This window comes from Peromyscus maniculatus, chromosome 1, assembly GCF_049852395.1.
Source record: "Peromyscus maniculatus bairdii isolate BWxNUB_F1_BW_parent chromosome 1, HU_Pman_BW_mat_3.1, whole genome shotgun sequence".
Classification (NCBI taxonomy): domain Eukaryota; kingdom Metazoa; phylum Chordata; class Mammalia; order Rodentia; family Cricetidae; genus Peromyscus; species Peromyscus maniculatus.
This window is the reverse complement of record NC_134852.1, coordinates 214,542,247-214,560,882: the sequence shown is the minus strand read 5'-3', so window position 1 is coordinate 214,560,882 and position 18,636 is coordinate 214,542,247. Positions and strand designations below refer to the sequence as shown.

Here is an 18,636-nt window from a genome sequence, read left to right as displayed (position 1 = left end):
CAACCATCTGTAATGAGATCTGGCACCCTCTTCTGGTATGCAGGTATACATGCAGGAAGAACACTGTACATAATAAATAAACTTTAAAATATTAATTAATTAATTAATTAATTAAAAATAAAACCTTTAAAAGAAATGGCCTGAGGATTAATGGCACACCTTTGGAGCCTCTGTGAGGGTATTCCAAAGAGGATTAACTGAACAGGTATGGGGGAAATCTGCCTTGAATGTTGGTGGCATCATTCCATGAGTTGAGGCCCCAGACTGAATAAAAAGGGGGAAAGGAGGCAGTCAAGTAAGTGTCAGCATCAGGATGTAGAATCCCAGCCATACACTTTTACTACCATGATCTCAGTCACAGTTTTCCCATCCTAACAAACTGTACCCTAAGTTAAACCCTGAACCAAAATAAAGACTTCTCCTAGCCTTTGCATTGTTTCTATCAGATATTTTGTCATGACAACAAGTAATTTATTCAGTCTTCCCTGCAGCAGACATGGCAGGTGTCTGCTCTTAGAAGGTATCCTCAGTAAAGGGTAGATAGAGCATCACCTGCCATGTCGCCAAAGAACAGAGTCAGAACCTAATGGTTGATGCTGTGCCTGGTATATAACTAGCCTTCACAGGCAGACTTGGAACATCTTTAGTACCCAGTAGGGCCAAAAGTGATAAATATTTTTTTAAGCCTCAGTCTCAGCCTTCAGGGAATTTTTGCAATTTCCTGGGTAAACCATTGGGTTTTTGTTTTTTTTTTTTTTAAATCCAGGAGCTCACAAAGGGATAGTCTGCTGAGAGACGGTGTAGTTCCCATCACTGGAAAGGTATAAGCAGACAGCAGGCACCAGCTGCCCTCTCAATGCACAGCAGAGTCCTGCTATAGGACCAGGCTGGATCAGAAGCTCCAGGAGGGTCTCAGGTAATAGAGAGTGACAGGCTGTGAGGTTCCCTGGTAGTGGCTCCTCATAGAACCACCCTGGGGGAAGAGGGGTCAAACACAGGTACCTGGTTTCTCCAATAGCTTCTAACATAGTACATGAGCAAGACCTGTGTTAAGGGTTCAACTATGTTCCTACGAGATTCATGTGTTGGAGTCCTAACCCCTAGAACCTTAGAATGTTTCCTTATTTGGAAATTGAGCCTTTACAGAGACCAGCAGTCCCAATGAAGTCTTCAGGATATGCTGTGATCCAATATGACTGGTATCCTTACAAAAGGGGGTACCTGGATAGAGAACCATACACAAAGAGGGAGGTCATAGAAGAGTCACTGGGAGAGGATGGCCATCTACAAGCTAAGGAGAGAAGCCTGGAACAGATCCTTCTAGCACCTTCCAGGGGAGGGTGGCCTGCCTATACTTGATACTAGACTTCTGGCCTCTAGAGCTGTGCTGTAGCTAGAGTTTTCCTGCCCTGCCCACGGTCAGGACAAATCTCTCTCACCCACCAGTCCCACAGCTGCTCAGACCCAACCAAGTAAACACACAGAGACTTATATTACTTATAAACTGTATGGCCATGGCAGGCTTGTTATCTAGTTCTTATATCTTAAATTAACCCATATCTATTAGTCTATAAGTTGCCACGTGGCTCGTGGCTTATCAGTACCTTACATCTCGCTTTCCATGGCGGCAGCTGGCAGCATCTCTCTGCCTCGGCCTTCCACTTCCCAGCATTCTCTTCTCTGCTTGTCCTGCCTATACTTCCTGCCTGGCTACTGGCCAATCAGCATTTTATTTATACAGAGCGATATCCACAGCACTGTGCAGGAATACATTTCTGTTGTTCTAACTTGCCTGTTCATGTCCATTGTCACAGAAGCTCCAGAGGGACCAGCCCAGCCCAGGAATTGGTTAGGTGGCAGACACTGAGCTTTAGAACCTGGCTGAGATTGCTTCTGTCTTGGCATTACCATCTTTTTTTTTTTTTTTTTGGTTTTTTGAGACAGGGTTTCTCTGTGTAGCTTTGCGCCTTTCCTGCATCTTGCTCTGTAGCCCAGGTTGGCCTCGAACTCACAAAGATCCGCCTGGCTCTGCCTCCCAAGTGCTGGGATTAAAGGCGTGCGCCACCACCGCCCGGCCGGCATTACCATCTTAATGGGCTGCTTTGTACCTCAGATCCCTCTCTAGGGAGGAAAGGTGCTGGCTGCAATGCTGGGCTCCTTCTGGCATTCAATGGTGACATTAGGTCTACACCACATCCATGGCCTTTCTCCACATAGTCTACTGAGTGCCAGAGTGCTAACTCACATGCCTACAAATGCTTCTGGGAAGAAAGTCTCACTCCTGCCAACAGCTACAGAGTTATCAAAGACCTAGGCTTTGGCCTCTGCCTCATGCCAAGCTTTTAATTCTCCAGGTGGGAATCTTATCACCCTTGCCTGCATAAATCACATGCAAACTTTCAATCAAAGCAGTAACAAGCAATGGAAGAACCATAAAATCCCATAGAAGAAAACACTATACAAATGAAGTCATGCATAAAAGATGTAAGTGGAGCTTACCCCAGCCCACAAACATCTCTGAGAGGATTAGGAAAAGGCGCCCAATCCTTGAGACAGTTTCTAATCCCAGTTGTGATACATTTATTCTCCCTCTACACCTATAGTAGGAAAAGTTGTGAACCATACAGGAAAAACAAGAGTCATGAGGTGGGATGTGGTGGTATTGTGTTCCCCAAAATATTGTGCGCCCTAATAAATTTATCTGGGGTCAGAGAACAGTCACTAGATACAGAGGCTAGAAAATGGTGGCACTCACACCTTTAATCCTAGCATTGCAGAGACAGAAATCCCTCTGGATTTCTGTGAGTTCAAGGCCACATTGGAAACAGCCAGGCATGGTGACACACGCCTTTAATCCCAGGGAGTGGTGGTAGAAGGCAGAAAGGTATATAAGGCATGAGGACCAGAAACTAGAAGCTTTTAGCTGGCTAAGCTTCAGGCTTTCAGCAGCAGTTCAGCTGAGAGCCATTGGATGAGGACACAGAAGCTTCCATTCTGAGGAAACAAGATCAGCTGAGAAGTGGCCAGGTGAGGCAGCTGTGGCTTGTTCTGATTCTCTGATTTTCTAGCGTTCACCCCAATACCTGCCTGGGTTTGATTTTATTAATAAGACCTTCTAAGATTCCCTCTACATCTGGTGCCAACGTGGTTAGGTATTTATTACTTGTATATATTGTATACAGTTATTGTACTTTTGTATATAGTTTTTCTTATGTTAGTTATAACCTTTTTCCTTTTTTCTTTTTATTAAAATAGAAAAGGGGAAACATGGTGATATTTTATTTGTACTGAAATGTGATTTTATTTGTATGTTAATAAATAAAGTTGCCTGGGGGTCAGAGCTATTAGCAAGCCAAAGTGAAAGCTGGGCGGTGGTGGTGCATGCCTTTAATCCTAGCACTTGGTAGGCAGAGCTAGGTAGATCTCTGTGTGTTCAAGGGTACAGCCAGCATTGGAGACACACGCCTTTAATCTCAATACCAACCATAGAAGACCTGGAGGTCTGTACAGACAGGCAGTGACTAGGAGGTCATGTGGCTGGGTTTACAACCAATGAGAAGGCAGAACAGAAACTCTATTAAAAAAAAAAAAGACAGACACAGGAAGTAGGTCTCTTTCGGAGAGGTAGGACAACAGTGAAAGTGAAGGGTAAGGTTTTTAGCTCTTAGTTATTGCTCTGACCTCTTGGCTTTCATCTCTGTATTGGCTCTGTGTTTCTTATTTAATAAGACGGTTGGTTACATCTACAGTGGGAACCATGAAGTGGGTTAGGACTAGAGCAGTGGTTCTCAACCTTCCTAATGTTGCAACCCTTTAATACAGTTCCTCATGCAGTGGTGACTCCTAACCATAAAATTATTTTTGTTGCTATTTCATAACTGTAGTTTTGCTACTATTATGAATTGTAATGTAAATATCTGTATTTTCCAATGGTCTTAGGCAACCCCTGTGAAAAGGTCATTCAACCCTAAAAGGAGAACCACTGCATTAGAGGAAGAAGGGGACACCCTAGCTGTGAAATCCTAGAAAATCATTTCACCTCTCTGAGCTTAATTTCCTTCCCTACTTGGAAAAAAAAAATTTTTTTTTTTTGTTTCTTTTGTTTTTTGTTTATCCAGACAGGGTTTCTTTGTGCAGCCCTGGCTGGCCTGAAACTTGCTCTGTAGTTCAGGTTAGCCTCAAATTCAGAGATCTGCCTGCCTCTGCCTGGCCTCCTCCCCTCCCCGCAAGTGCTGGGATTAAAGGCACGCACTATCACCCAGCCCAACTTGTTTTTTGTTTGGTGGTTGGTTTGGTTTTTTTTTTTTTTTTGAGACAGGGTTTCTCTGTGTAGCCCTGGCTGTCCTGAAACTCACTCTGTAGACCAGGCTGGTCTTGAACTCACAGAGATCCACCTGTCTCAGCCTCCTGAGTGCTGGGATTAAAGGCCTGTGCCATCACACCTGGCTTCCAGCTTGGAATTTTAATACCAACCACATCTCCCAGGTATACTTCACAGGATGGTAGTGATGATTAATGGTGAGAAAAATAAACTGTATATGGTAGCTTATGCCTGTAATTCCAGAGGTGGAGGCTGGAGCAAGAGCATCTCAAGTTTGAGGCCAGCCAGGGCTATGTAGAATTCAAGGCCACCTGGGCTAAATAGTAAAACTCTGTCTAAATAAATAAACAAGGGATATATGATGGCCCACCATGAAAAGACGTGGGATCAGGGTCAGGGAGATGACTTACCAGGTAACACAAGCCTGACAATCGCAATCAAATCCTCAGAACCTCCTTTAAAAAGATATATGCAGTGGCACACACCTATAATCCCTGTATTCCTACTGCAAGATAACAGTCAAAGGCAAGAGACTTGGCAGAAGTTCATGGGCCAGGTAGGCTAGAGTACACAGTGCGGCAGAAACAAGAGGCCCTGCCTCAAAAACAAGGTAGGAGATTATCCTCTCTTCCATAAACAAGCTGTGGCTCTCTGTCTCTCTCTCTCTCTCTCTCTCTCATACACACACACACACACACACACACACACACACACACACACACACAAATAAATAAAATGAAATAATGAAAGCTGTGGGTCTGTTGTCCAAGCTTGCATTTCCTGTCTGTTTACACGTTCAAAGACATGGGCAAGTAGTCTTTTGACTTAACCTTGACTTCTCTAATCCAAGCTTTGAATACTGTAAGGAAAGATGACTAATTATATAGAGGTAAGGGATGTTAAATCCCAAAGCTCTCAAAAATGTCACATCACAGGTATCACTCCCCTTTCTCATAAGAAAATGTGCTCTGAACAACTCTCAGGTCACTTAACTCCATTACAGAAATGACAACTATTCTTCCCACAGGAGAGGATGTTACTAGACAGGAATTCCCATGGAGGGGGAAATAAATCTTTAAAATAAATGCTGAAAGATTACAATAAGTAGGCTATTCCTACACTAATGATACTTGAAATTTGGAAAGCTCAAATGGAGGTTTAGATACAAAACCAGTCAAAGGCAACCAAAGACACTTCTTTAAAAATGGATAACCCCTAAAGGGTCTGTCAGAACATACCCAGCACTCCATTGAAACACTCAGATTCTGAAGACAGTTTTTCCCAACACCCATTCATTTAATGAGGAATTGTAAACACAGAATGAGAATCTCTGCAACATGCTGTTGACTGAAAACAGCTGCAGAACAGCACGAATGGGAGAAACCATTTGCATGAAAAATGTCTCAATATTCTTACTCAGTGCTTCTATGTGTCTATGACCACCTAAAAGCTGCCTTTGGGGGAGGAGGTCTAGGGAGATAATTTCATCCATAAAGTACTTACCTTGTAAACATGAGGACTGGAATTCAATCCCCAGATCCTATCGTTTAAAAAGCCAGTAAAGGCCATGCATGGTGGCTCATGCCTTTAATCCCAGCACTGAGGAGGTGGAGGCAGAGGCAGGTAGATCCCTGTGAGCTTGAAGCCAGCAAATTCCAGGACAGCTAGGGCCATATAGAGAGACCCTGTCTCAATAAATAAAGAAATAAAGAAGGAAGGAAGGGAGGGGAGGGGAAGAGAGGAAAGGAGAGGGGAGGGGAGAAAGAAGCCAACAACAGTAGCAAACATTTGTAACTCCAGGGCTGGGAAGGGAGAGACACGAGGGTAACCAGGGTTCTTCTCTTGCCAGCCAGCCTACCTTAGTGAATTCCAAACTAGTGGGAGACCCTGTTCCAAAAACCAAGGTGGATGATGCCTGAGGAATGACACCCAAGGCTGACCTGACATATATAAATATATATTCATGAAAAAACATGTTTTAAATAAGACCGGACTGTGGTGGCACACGCCTATAATCTCAGGATTCAGGAGGCAGAGGCAGGCGGATCTCTGTGAGTTCAAAGCTAGCCTGTCTACAAATCGAGTTCCAGGACAGGTTCCAAAGCTACACAGAGAAACCCTGTCTCAAAACACAAAACAAAAAACACATTTTTTTAAATAAAATAAAAGCTACCTCATATCACCTCTGAGTGGCCTCAGTGATGGGACTGGCAGCAGGTACACATAGGATAAGTTTTAATTGCTCACTGATGCTTTGCCTCATTTAAATTTTCATAAGAAAGCAAGTATTGTCTAAAACCTTAAAAATGAGTTCGAATGGCTCCTATTACATAGTGAGTCACAACTATACACTCAATTCAATGTTTAATGTCCCATGTACGGTAGTGCTGATGTCCTGAATAGCTAGACAGGTGACTGAGAACAGCAGCTGTGACAATACAGAAAGAGAATCAGACACGAAGGCACAGACTCCAGGCTATGAACTAGCTGGGTGTTCTGGTATAAATAATTTACCTCTTGAGCCTGAGTCTATACCTGTAAGGATGGAGAAGAGTAAATCACAGGATTCATGAAACAGGAAAGATGAACAAAAAACAATGATCAAAAAGGGCTTGGTAATTTTGTTTGGTTTGGGTTGGGTTTTTTGTTTATTTTTTGTTTTTCAAGACAGAGTTACTCTGTATAGCCCTGTCTATCCTAGAACTCACTCTGTAGATCAGGCTGGCCTCATACTCAGAGAACCACCTGTCTACCCATGCCCCCCAGTGCTGCAATTAAAAGCATGTGCCACCAGCCCCATCCCCAAAATAATAGAATCTTAATTATTTTCTCATTGCTGTTATCAAATACCTAACAAAAGTAACTTAAGGTAGGAGGGTGTGGTGGTTTATTGATGTTGGTAGGTTGTTCTTAGAGTTCATTCTTGTTTGCTTGTTTGTTAAAAGAGGGTCATATATATCCCAAGTTGGTATCAAATTTGAGGGCCTTACAATAGTCCAAGTTAGTTTCAAACTTGCTGTGTAACTAAGAATGACACTGAACTTCCAATCCTCTTGCGTCTACCTCCTCAGTGGGAGATTACTAGAGTGCCACCACATCCAGTTTTATATGGTGCTAGGGATTAAGCCCAGAGCTTTGTGTATGCAAGGTAAGCACTCTGATTGAGCTACACTCTCAGCCCAAGGAACGGTTCATGTTGGCTCATAGTTCAGTAGTACATCAGTGGGTAAGTCATGGTGGCAGACTATGAAGCAACTAGTCACAATGCACTGCAGTCAGAGAACAGAGAGAGGAATGCTGGTACTTAGCTCACTTTCTCCAGCCCATGACATGGTATCACCCCAAGTGGGCAGGTCTTCCCACCTCAATCTAATCTAGAAACCTCATTACAGACATTCCTAGAGATTTGTCTCCTAGACAATTCTAGATTCTCACAGGCTGCTTTAGAAGGAAAATACCCTAGGCTCTCAAGAAGGCTCCAAGGATAAAGGCACTGGTCACCAAGCCTGACAACAAAGTTCAAATACCAGGACCCACAGAGTAGAAGGAAAGAACTTCCCTAAGTTGTCCTCTGACTTCCCATAGTGCACACACAATAATAATAATAATAATAACAATAATAATATCAATAAATGTGTGGGTTGACTTCTTAGAAAGGCTAAGTCCATTGTCCACTCTTTCCTTCCCTCAGAGGCTATAATGATGCCTAGTGCACAGAACTCTGTTTCCACTACCCTCCTGATTTTTTATGCTAGGAAGGTACTTAATGTACAGAGGCCCACCCACAGCAGCCAAGGTTCACTTATTAGTACTTAATGAGGAAGGACTTGACCCAGCCTGAGCCCCTCAAACCCTATCTTCTTGGAAATCATTCCTGAAATGTTTTTAAACTGACAAAAAAGAAAATAATTAGCAAGAACCCCAAACACCATGATATAAAACCATCAGCTCCCCAACCATTACTAAAGAGTAACCCAAGAGATGTGCTTCAATAGTATCCAAACACTCATCCTCACCTTAGTAACACATTCAATCATTTGAGGACATCCAGCCTTTCCTTTCTGAATTGACATTTTGCTATCTGTTGTAGAGAACTAAGCTTTGTTGTTGTTTTTTGTTTTGTTTTGTTTTGGGTTTGGATTTTCCATTTGTTTGTTTGTTTGAGACAGGCTCTCACTATGTAGCTCTGGCTGTCCTAGAACTCAATATGTAGACCAGGCTGGCCTCAGACTTACAGAGATCTGCCTGCCTCTCTCTGCCTCCCAAGTGCTGAGATTAAAAAGCTGCGTGTCACTAAACCCAGCTTTGTTTTTTGTTTGTTTGTTTGTTTGTTTATTCCCTCTAATTGAATACTACTGATGGGAAGACATCTGGGGCAAGTATCTAGGGCCAGTGCACTCCATCCCAGGCAATGGTTAGTGGTTTGAGGAATGAGTATGTGGTGGAATAACTGGTGGTTACTAATTATTATATATCACAGGGTCTGGCATCAACCATAAAGCTCCATCATGCTGGCCTCCTCTTCAGAGAAATTAAAGAATTGACTGTTTAGAAACTTTTCCTCTGAGTTAGCATACACTTCCCCGTCTTAATTGGATCCAGCCTTGCTGCCCGTGAGCAGAAAGCCATCCTTCAAGTACCAGGTCTCAGCCACCCTATCTCTAGAAGAATCACTGCCTAGCTTCCTATTTCCTTTCTGTTCAGTCTCATTCTAGTAGTGACATGAAAAGCATGTAAAGATCCCATCCTAGGTTACCTTTGATCTGACCAAAAGAGAGATGAGGTTGTCAGCATGAAGCAACTCCTTCAACTAACACAGCTCAGAACCAGAGACAACTATTTGCCCTGAACATTTGGTCGAATGCAAATATTTATTTCTGTGAAAACAACGAAAACAAACCACTTCCAACTCAGGGGGAAGGGTGAGCTTGCCAAACATTTTTCACAGTTAAGACAAACATTTGGAAAACATTTTCCTATTGGCCCTCTACCCTTATGTAATCTTTCTTCACCATGGTGAAACATTTCCTAATTTATCATCTACTATGCTGTGACATGGAGTCTTTTGTGTCTGTGTATGTGTGTGTGTAGAACAGAGGTCAACCTCAGGTGCCATCTACTTTGTTTTTTGTTTTGTTGTTGTTGTTGTTGTTGTTACTGTTGTTTTGGGGGGTTATTTGTAGATGAATTGCTAAACGGTCTTATTAAATAAAAAAACACGGAGCCAGATATAAGGGTGAAAACCTGAGAAATCAGGGAAATAGGAAAAGTCACAAGCTAAGCTAACCTCACCTCACCCACACCTATTCTGCAGGACATAGGGAGAAGCAACTGAGAAACTCCAGGCCTATAGGCTGAAGATGGATGCCCCAACATTGCAGAGGAACTTTGGGTGACTGTCCAGGCAGCCAGCTGTCTCTGTCATTCTAGATTTTTGGAAGTTGCTTACAATGCTCTTCCTGTTTACTTAGGTAATATTATATCCTTCTGAGGTCTTTGATGTAATTGAAGACTAGTTATAATTTTCCTTGATTATGATAAAAGATAAATTAGATACAAAACTTTAGACTCACAAATACAGGATAGATAATAAAATATTTTCTTTAATTTTGCCAAGTACAAATAGACTAGATATTGTAACTATAATTCTTACTTGATAACTGTTGGTTATATATAATTTTACTATATTAAAGCTAAAACCTTCCTTTTTGATTAGATAAAAAGGGGAAGTGCTGGGAGATATCTTTCTGTATGCTGTGAATATATGCTGTTCCCATTGGTTAATAAATAAGCTGCTTTGGCCTATGGCAAGGCAGCTTAGAGGCAGGTGGGAAATCCAAGGAGAGAGACAGGAAAGAGAAAGGCAGAGTCAGGAGAGACACCAGCCGCTGCCAGAAGAAGCAAGATGTGAAAGTACCAGTAAGCCACAGCCATGTGGCAACTTATAGATTAACAGAATGGGTTAAGTTATAAGAGACAGCTAGCAAGAAGCCTGCCATAGGCCATACAGTTGATAATTAATATTAAGCCTCTGAATGATTATTTTATGAGTGGCTGAGGGACCACAGGCCAGGCATGACTGAAGGAATACAGACTGTGATGGGGCAGGGTGGGACTAGAGAAACCTTCCAACTACGTTTGTTTGTTCTTTGTTTGTTTGTTTGTTTGTTTTTCCAGATAGAGTTTCTCTGTGTAACAGCCCTAGCTGTCTTGGAACTAGTTCTGTAGACCAGGCTGGCCTCGAACTCACAGACATCTGCCTGCCTCTGCCTCCCAAGTGCTGAGATTAAGGCGAGTGCCACCACCACCACCAACGGGCCTTGTTGTTTTTTTAAGACAGGATCTCACTATGTAGCCCTGGTTGGCCTGGAACTCCTTATGCAGAATAGGCTAGCCACCAACTCCTAGAGATATGCCTGCCTTTACATCCCAAATGCTGGGATTAAAGGTGTGTGCCACCATGCCTAGTCTGTCCACCTTGTTTTTTTGAGACAGGGTTAAGCTCAGCTGGCTGGCCAGTGAGCCCGAGATCTGCCTGTCTCTGCTCTCTAGCACTACTCACCTAGATTTTCACCATTTTTCACACGGGTTCTTGGATGGGAATCCAGTTCTCATCTTGCACAGCAAACTATCCCCCCAACCCCAGCACCTACTTCCTTTAGGGACTCTACTCTCTGGTTTTCCTTCCCACAACAGAAGCACAGTACCATAACTTATTCTGGAAATTCTTTTGAACACCAACAACACTGCAGCACACCCTCCTTTAATACCACACACACACACACACACCATGAATGCAGGCCTATGTGCATCTATCCATAACACTCAGGCCAAGGATATGGAAGACAATGAAGTAACCTATGCCAATCAAGTCAACACCTCAATTCTTTGTGCTCACTCCATTCCCCACTATTCCTAGAGCTTGGTTCTGAACTTGTTCTGGGCACATTAATGACAGCACTAGGACAAAGCAGAACATATTTCAGTACCAGTCCTTGAAAGCTACTTTTCCTGGCCACTTGGTGACTCTTCTCAGCCTGTTTCTACTTCAAAAGTGCTGCCAAGATTCAACCAAGATAGAATTCCATTTCACATGATGTTTCACAGTACCTTTTATCAACTATGCAGGCCAAGTACATTGGCCAGGCTCCCTTTGTCCTATACTTGGGTAATCCCTCTCCTCTCCCCTGCCTGGGGGGTAAATTCAGAGCTACACCTCCATACCAAATCAAAGGTAAATACAAGGCTTCCTGTCACTCATTATTAAGCAGTGACATCATACTTCTTCTGGCTAGGATTCTAAATCTGGTAGCTAGCTGATCCCAAGGATGGCAACAAAGAGTACACACACACACACACACACACACACACACACACACACACACACACGGAGGGAGGGAGGGAGGGAGGGAGGGGGGAGGGAGGGAGGGAGGGGAGGAGGGAGGGAGGGAGGGAGGGAGAGATTGACAAGGACTCTGTAGGCAAGTACTCATAAAGTCAGTGTTGAAGAGTAAAGGGCTTAACCCTGCAAAGCTCTGCTGAGGGAAAGGCCACCTCATGCTCCAGTACAGGAATGAGAGTGGGTACTCACCTCCCCCACTCGAGCTTCCACTTCTGTATTAGAGAAAACTGCAGGAACCTGAGCATGTGCCTAAGATGTCACCCTCGAGCACAGTCTACAGACAAGCATGACCTAAGAAGTAGTAAAGGTGTGCAGGGCAGGTACAGAACACGGTAGGCCCACACCAGCTAACTAGCTAACTGCCCACCTCCCAGCTCTGCTAAGGATATACTACTGGCAGTGATGTAGCCCTCGTTTCACTACCCCCTTCTTCTTTGATATCCTGTTCTTTAGGGACAATTTTCAGCAACTAGTCCCACCGGAAGAAAGAAAAATACCAAGTGGCTATATCTGATAATTTGAAGTGTGAATAGGTAGAACACAGGCAGAGGGAAAACATAAGTAGAGTCATAGACATAGACATACACATGTCCACATGTATGTGAACATGTAGATACTTGTACATATCCCACCCACTCTTCAACCACAGATACTACCCCCGGCAAGGTGATGCAGTTATACTTTTACTGATTATTTATGGGCTAGCACCTGTGTTACAAATGCATGTGCATGTATGTGCCTGTGTATATAGAGGCCAGAGGACAGCCTTGGGTATCATCCTTAGAACAATATCCATCTCCTTTGAGACAGGGTCTCTCTAAGCCTGGAGCTAATCAATTAGGCTAGACTGGCTGGCTCGAAGGCCCCAGGGTTTCCAACTGTCTGTATCTCCCCAGCTCTGACATTAGTGTCTTCACATATGACATTGCTATGTGGGTTCTGGGTATTGAACTCTGGTACTCATGCATGCAAAAGAAGCACTTTAACGACAGGATCACCTTTCTAACTTTCAGTTATACTTTTTAGCTAGAATCACCTACTGCAAAGATTCCCCCATTGGCCATTCAACACCTACAATGAATAACTCAACCTAGGTAATCTCAAATTGGCACTTGACTGACATCAAAGTCTAGGTGGGAAGTTATGGTTCCCATTTGTCCCTTTCTTCAGCTAGGCTGACAGACCTACTCTTTGTTACCATTACAACCCTGTGGGCATTTACATTTTAAAAACATATCTTAGGGACTGGAGACATGGCTCAGCAGTTAAGAGCACTAGCTGCTCTTCCAAAGGACCAGGACTTGATTCTCAGCACCCATATAGTGGCTCACAATCATCTGTAACTCCAGTTCCAAGGGATCTTATACCCTCTTCTGGCTTCCTTGGACACCAGGCATGACACATGATATACAGACATACATTCAGGCAAAACATCCATGCACATAAAACAAGAATTAAAAAAAAAAAAATGTGGGGGCGTCCGGCGTCGGTCCGCCGCGGTTTGCCGGCTCTGAGGAGTTGGACGTGCCGGAGCATCGCCTCCCTGTTCAGGTATGGACAGCATGCTCCCGTCGTGGCTAACTCTAAGAGACGCTGTTTCTAGGAATTGATAAGACCGTGGCACAAAACTATGTTGGCTGGATTCGGGATGACCCTGTGTGCAGTTCCTATTGCTCAGAAATCGGAGCCTCACTCTCTTAGTAACGAAGCATTAATGAGGAGGGCTGTGTCTTTGGTGACCGATAGCACCTCCACCTTTCTGTCCCAAACCACGTACGCTCTGATCGAAGCAATCACCGAGTATACGAAGGCTGTTTATACGTTAGCATCTCTGTATCGACAATATACAAGTTTACTTGGGAAAATGAATTCCCAGGAGGAAGATGAAGTGTGGCAGGTGATTATCGGAGCCAGAGTCGAGATGACTTCAAAACAGCAGGAATACTTGAAGCTAGAAACCACTTGGATGACTGCAGTAGGCCTTTCAGAGATGGCTGCGGAGGCTGCCTATCAAACTAGAGCCGATCAGGCCTCTATAACGGCCAGGAATCACATCCAGCTGGTGAAGTCGCAGGTGCAGGAGGTGCGCCAGCTCTCCCAGAAAGCCGAAACCAAACTAGCTGAGGCGCAGACCGAGGAGCTGCACCAGAAAACCCAGGAAGCTGTAGACAAGAGGGCTGACCAGGAAGAGGAGGCCTACCTGCGTGAAGATTGAGGGCTTGAGCCCACCCCCCTGTCCGCCCCTGAGTGGGAAAGCGGGAGACAGCACCCACCTAGTGTTGCCCCAACTCTGCAGAGACAACAGGCTCGGCCCTTGCCAGGCAGACCAGAAGCCTTTTGTGAGGTGTCCCTGCCCCTCTGCTCTCAGCCTCTGTGGGCCTGGTTCTTAGCCCTTGACGTGGTTCGTTCAACACTGTCCCACTCAGCACCTCTCGTGCCAATCTTACCTCACTCCCAAAGCAGTTCACCAACCTGGGCCCGAGGAGGAGGGGTCTTTTCTGCTACACCCTTAAGTTCAATCGCTGTTTAGCTCGTTTTTAGTATTACTCAGATTTTCAAGTATAATTTAAATGTTTGCTCCAGAGGAGGGAGCCTGTCTGGTTTCTAAGATTTATGTTTAGAATGTCCTTTGTTCCTGTGAGCACAGCTCAGCTAGGGAGTTTCTCAGCATGACAGTGTTCACCTGGTGCTCCCCACAGGGCTTTTCCAACACACACACTGCTTGTTCGCTCCTTCCTTCCAGAGTTTCTCCACTGTGTCCAAAGGAAGAGAAGTTTGGTGTTTGCATTAAAAAAAAAAAGTCTTTGTGGCTGTCAAAAAAAAAAAAACGTGGGGCAGTGGAGGCACACACCTTTAATCCCAGCACTCAGGAAGCAGAGGCAGGTGGATCTCTAAGTTAGAGGCCAGACTGGTCTACAAAGTGAGTTCCAGGACAGCCAGAACTACAGAGAAACCCTGTCTCAAAAAACAAACAAAAAACAAAAAACAAAACAAAACCAAAAACAAACAAACAAAAACTTTGAGTTATCAAGATGGTTTAGCCAGTAAAGGCATTTGCCACCATGCCTGTCAACCTGAGTTTAATCACCAGGGCCCACGTAGTAAAAGGAAAGAACTGATTCTGACTTACACACACACACACACACACACACACACACACACACACAAACGAAGTGTAATTTTTTTTTTTAATTTCTTCAATCAATGAAGCCAAGCATGAGCTTCTTAAAAAAAAAAAAAAAAAAAAGAAAGAAAAAAAAAGGCAAACAGGTGGTGGTGGTGTACACCTTTAATCCCAACACTCAGGAAGCAGAGGCAGGTGGATATCTGAGTTCAAGGCCAGCCTGAGCTACCATTCTCGGGTGCGGGGAGAAGAGGGAGCAAACAGGAAACATACCACCCTAAGAAGTCAGTCTGGCTTTATTTCATAGAAGAGAAGAAAGATTTGTTTGGAATAATATGGTGGGTCCACTTGCAGCTTAAGTGACTCTGGGCCAGTGATGCCCTTTCTTGCCTCTTGGTTTGCCCAAACATAAAGCCAGCAGTAACCTCTCTTTGGAAACAGGCAGACAGAAGAGTCTCTAACACCCACACTGGAATGTTCTTATCTGTTACTCTACTTTTGCTTTCTGAACAGGCCCTGGAAGCTGTCCTCAGAGGTTCATCTCATCCTTGCCTTTTTAAAAAATGTTGATTTTTCCACAGGTTACAAGTTTCTAGAGCTATAGAGAACCCTATCAAAAGTGGCCACATTTATGAGTGTCTCTGTCAGGAAGATCTTCCGGGCTAACTCTGGCATCATTTCAAATAGAGTTCCTTGCTTCAGATAAGAAAGAAAAAGTAACTAATTGTTTTATTGTTTCAAATGCTTTCCTTCCTTTGCAAGTATGCCCCAACTGAGTCATTGTTAAACAGGTTTCAAAAACAGTCTTTAGGGAGAAATTACTGTGAAGTAGTTGCAAGCACAAGCTGACTTTGACATCCTTTTTGTTTTGCTTTTCAGGCAGGGTTTCTCTCTGTAGTCCTGGCTGTCCTGGAACTCACTCTGTAGATCAGGCTAGCCTTGAATTCACTGAGATCAACCTGCCTCAGCCTCCCAAGTGCTAGGACTAAAGGTGGTCACTGTCACCACCCAGCTGACTTTAACATCTTTACCTTCTTTATTTTCTCAGTCTATACTGTTAAGAAGTAGAAACTCTTCAAATTGCTTTGCCCCATTTTCACCCTCATTTGAGATCACTTCTTTGAAATCTATGTAAGTTTCTTTTTTTTTCCCTTCTGTCCTTGCATAATGGTCCGAATGAGACTGACCCCCACAGGCTCATATATTTGAATGCTTGGTCCTCAGTTGCTGGACTACTTAGGAAGGATTAGGAGATGTGGCCTTGTTGGAAAAAGTGTGTCCCTGGGGGTGTACTTAGAGGTTTCAAAAGCCCATGGCCAGACCCAGTCTCTCTGCCTACTGTTTGTGGATAAAATGTAAGCTCTTGCCAAGTATAGTGGTACACAACCCCCCAACACCTGGGAGGCAGAGACAGGGGGAACTCTATGAGTATGAGGCCAGCCTGGTCTACATAATGAGTTCCCGGACAGCCAGAGCTATATAGTAAGACCCTTCCTCAATTTAAAAAACAAAACAAAACAAAAAACCTCTTAGATATTGCTTCAGTGTCATGCTTACCTGCTGCCACTATACTACCCACAATAATGGTCGGTGACTTACCCTCTAAGACTATAAGCAAGCTACCAATTAAATGCTTTTATAAGCTGCCTTGGTCACAGTGTCAATTCACAGCAATACAACAATAACTAAGACACTTTACACAATGTATTTTTTCCTCTTGGTAAGATGACTATTTCAATATATATTTAAATTAGAAATTTCAAGAAAGTACATGGAGTCGGGCGTGGCATAGTAAAGCCAGCACTTGGGAAGCTGAGGAAGGAAGATCACGAGTTTGAGGTCAGCCTGAGCTACATAGTAAGATATTATCACAATAATGAAAATAAGTTAAAAATCTTTAAAGGAACATGGGGTTCTGTATGTGTTTATACCATACTCTTCATTTAAATCAGGAAAGACAGTTGCTCAATTTAGATAAATTTACCAACAGGATTTGAAGAGGGTCAGGGGAACATGGTGGCTCACCACTACCACTATCTCCATTCCTGAACTAAATAAACTGAGTCAGTCCTAAGCTCCACATATCTACCTGGATGAAGGCCAGCCCACTCTCTCCTTTGTTTCCCTTTCAGTATCAAGTCAGAGCATACAACTTAATCCCAACAGAAATCCAGAAAGGAGGGCAGCCTCTGCCTTTTCAACCTAGAACTGCAACCAGCATATCCACAAGACCTTGTCCATCCTCAACCAAAAGGTTTTCCTGTTTTGTTTTTGGTGGTATCTATCTGAAAAAACTACTCTTTTGTTTTGGTTTTGATTGTTTTTTGCTTGTTTGAAATAGGCTTTCTCTGTGTAGCCCTAGAACTCTCTATGTAGACCAGTAGTAGAATTAAAGACATGCACCACCACTGATCCTGACGAAAGCACTACATCCTAGAAAATCAGCAGTTTTCTTCCAGTTTCAAGCCCATCCCTTAAGCATAAACTTAGATTTCGTTTTTGTTTTTTTGAGACAGAATCTCACTCAGTAGTGTAGGCTGGTCCAATTCATGGTAATTCTCTTACAGACATGAGCTTCACCTGGCATCAAATTCATCTTTTAATTACATATAGGTCTTTCTGGACATTGTTCAAAGTCTAAGCACAACAGAGTCCATACAGTCTACTCAGCTGCAGTTGGCACCCTAATCACCTTCAATTCTTTGGGAGAAAGAAAATATCCAGTCCTGCTCATTTCCAGTTTTCTAGTTTAAAGAGCCTAAAAAGATTTGAGATGTATCTCAGTGATAGAGTACATGCCTAAGCACAAGGCCCTGAGTTCAATCCCAAGCACAACCAAAATAAAAATAAAAATAAACCAAATGCTCAAATTGTTGGGTTTTGTTTTTGGTTTTTGTTTTTGTTTTTTTTGTTTTTTGTTTTTTTTTTGAGACAGAGTCTCACTATATAGCTGGCCTGAAACTCACTACATAGACTAAGATGGCCTAACTCAGAGATCTGCCTGCCTCTGCCTCCGGAGTGCTGAGATTAAAAGCATGCACTACTACCCTTGACCCAACTGTGTCTTTTAACCCATCTCTAATTGTATTTATCCAAGGCTGATATCCAAAACATCACTTCTGCCAAGCATCCTTAAAATAATCTTTCATGAATGAATGTATACAGCAATGTAACTCTTGTAAGTGTTTGGGAAGACAATTCAAGAATGGTTTCTTAAAAATGAGAATGGGAGTAGGATTCAAATGGGAAGTGATTGCTTTCTTTTTAAAAAAGTAGTATGATTTATACAAATGGAATGTGTCCTCTGGTGTCTGAATAATAGTTAAAGAAACAACATTATCTTCATTTTTCTAAAAATAAATCAAAACCATAGCACTTTTTCATTAGGAATATCTAGATGTTATAACCAGGTATGGTGGTTCACACTTGTAATTTCAGCACTTGAGAGGCTGAGGCAGGAGGACTGCTGCAAGGTTGAGGCCAGCCTGGGCTACACAGGGAATTGCAGGGAAATCTGTCAAAAAAAAAAAAAAAAAAAAAAAAGTCTAGGTATTATGTTTTATCTTGAGCCACAAATTTTTTGGAAACAAATATTGACTTGACTTTAAATATGCCAAAGGCCTAGATAGTATCACAATGATAGTATCATAATGATAGTCCCCAGGCATGGGTTGAGAGTTGAACAATGCATGGAAAAGGCAAATGTGGTCAGTCTTGTGTAGAACTCATTTCTGAAATCCACTTGGGCTTTCTTAAAGCCTGCAGTGCAGGCCCAAAGGCCATCGTTTA

General features: G+C 43.1%; 2 protein-coding genes across 3 annotated transcripts in view; one reads left to right on the top strand and one right to left on the bottom strand.

The window, feature by feature from the left end:
* Window positions 1-18,636, bottom strand: part of Grk5 (G protein-coupled receptor kinase 5) — a 217,772-nt gene that overhangs the window by 194,467 nt on the left and 4,669 nt on the right. The window lies entirely within an intron of this gene.
* Window positions 13,207-14,054, top strand: LOC102916717 (diablo IAP-binding mitochondrial protein). Its single transcript, XM_015997209.3, has one exon. The coding sequence runs from the start codon at window positions 13,354-13,356 to the stop codon at window positions 13,936-13,938; it is 585 nt and encodes a 194-aa protein (XP_015852695.1). The 5' UTR covers window positions 13,207-13,353; the 3' UTR covers window positions 13,939-14,054.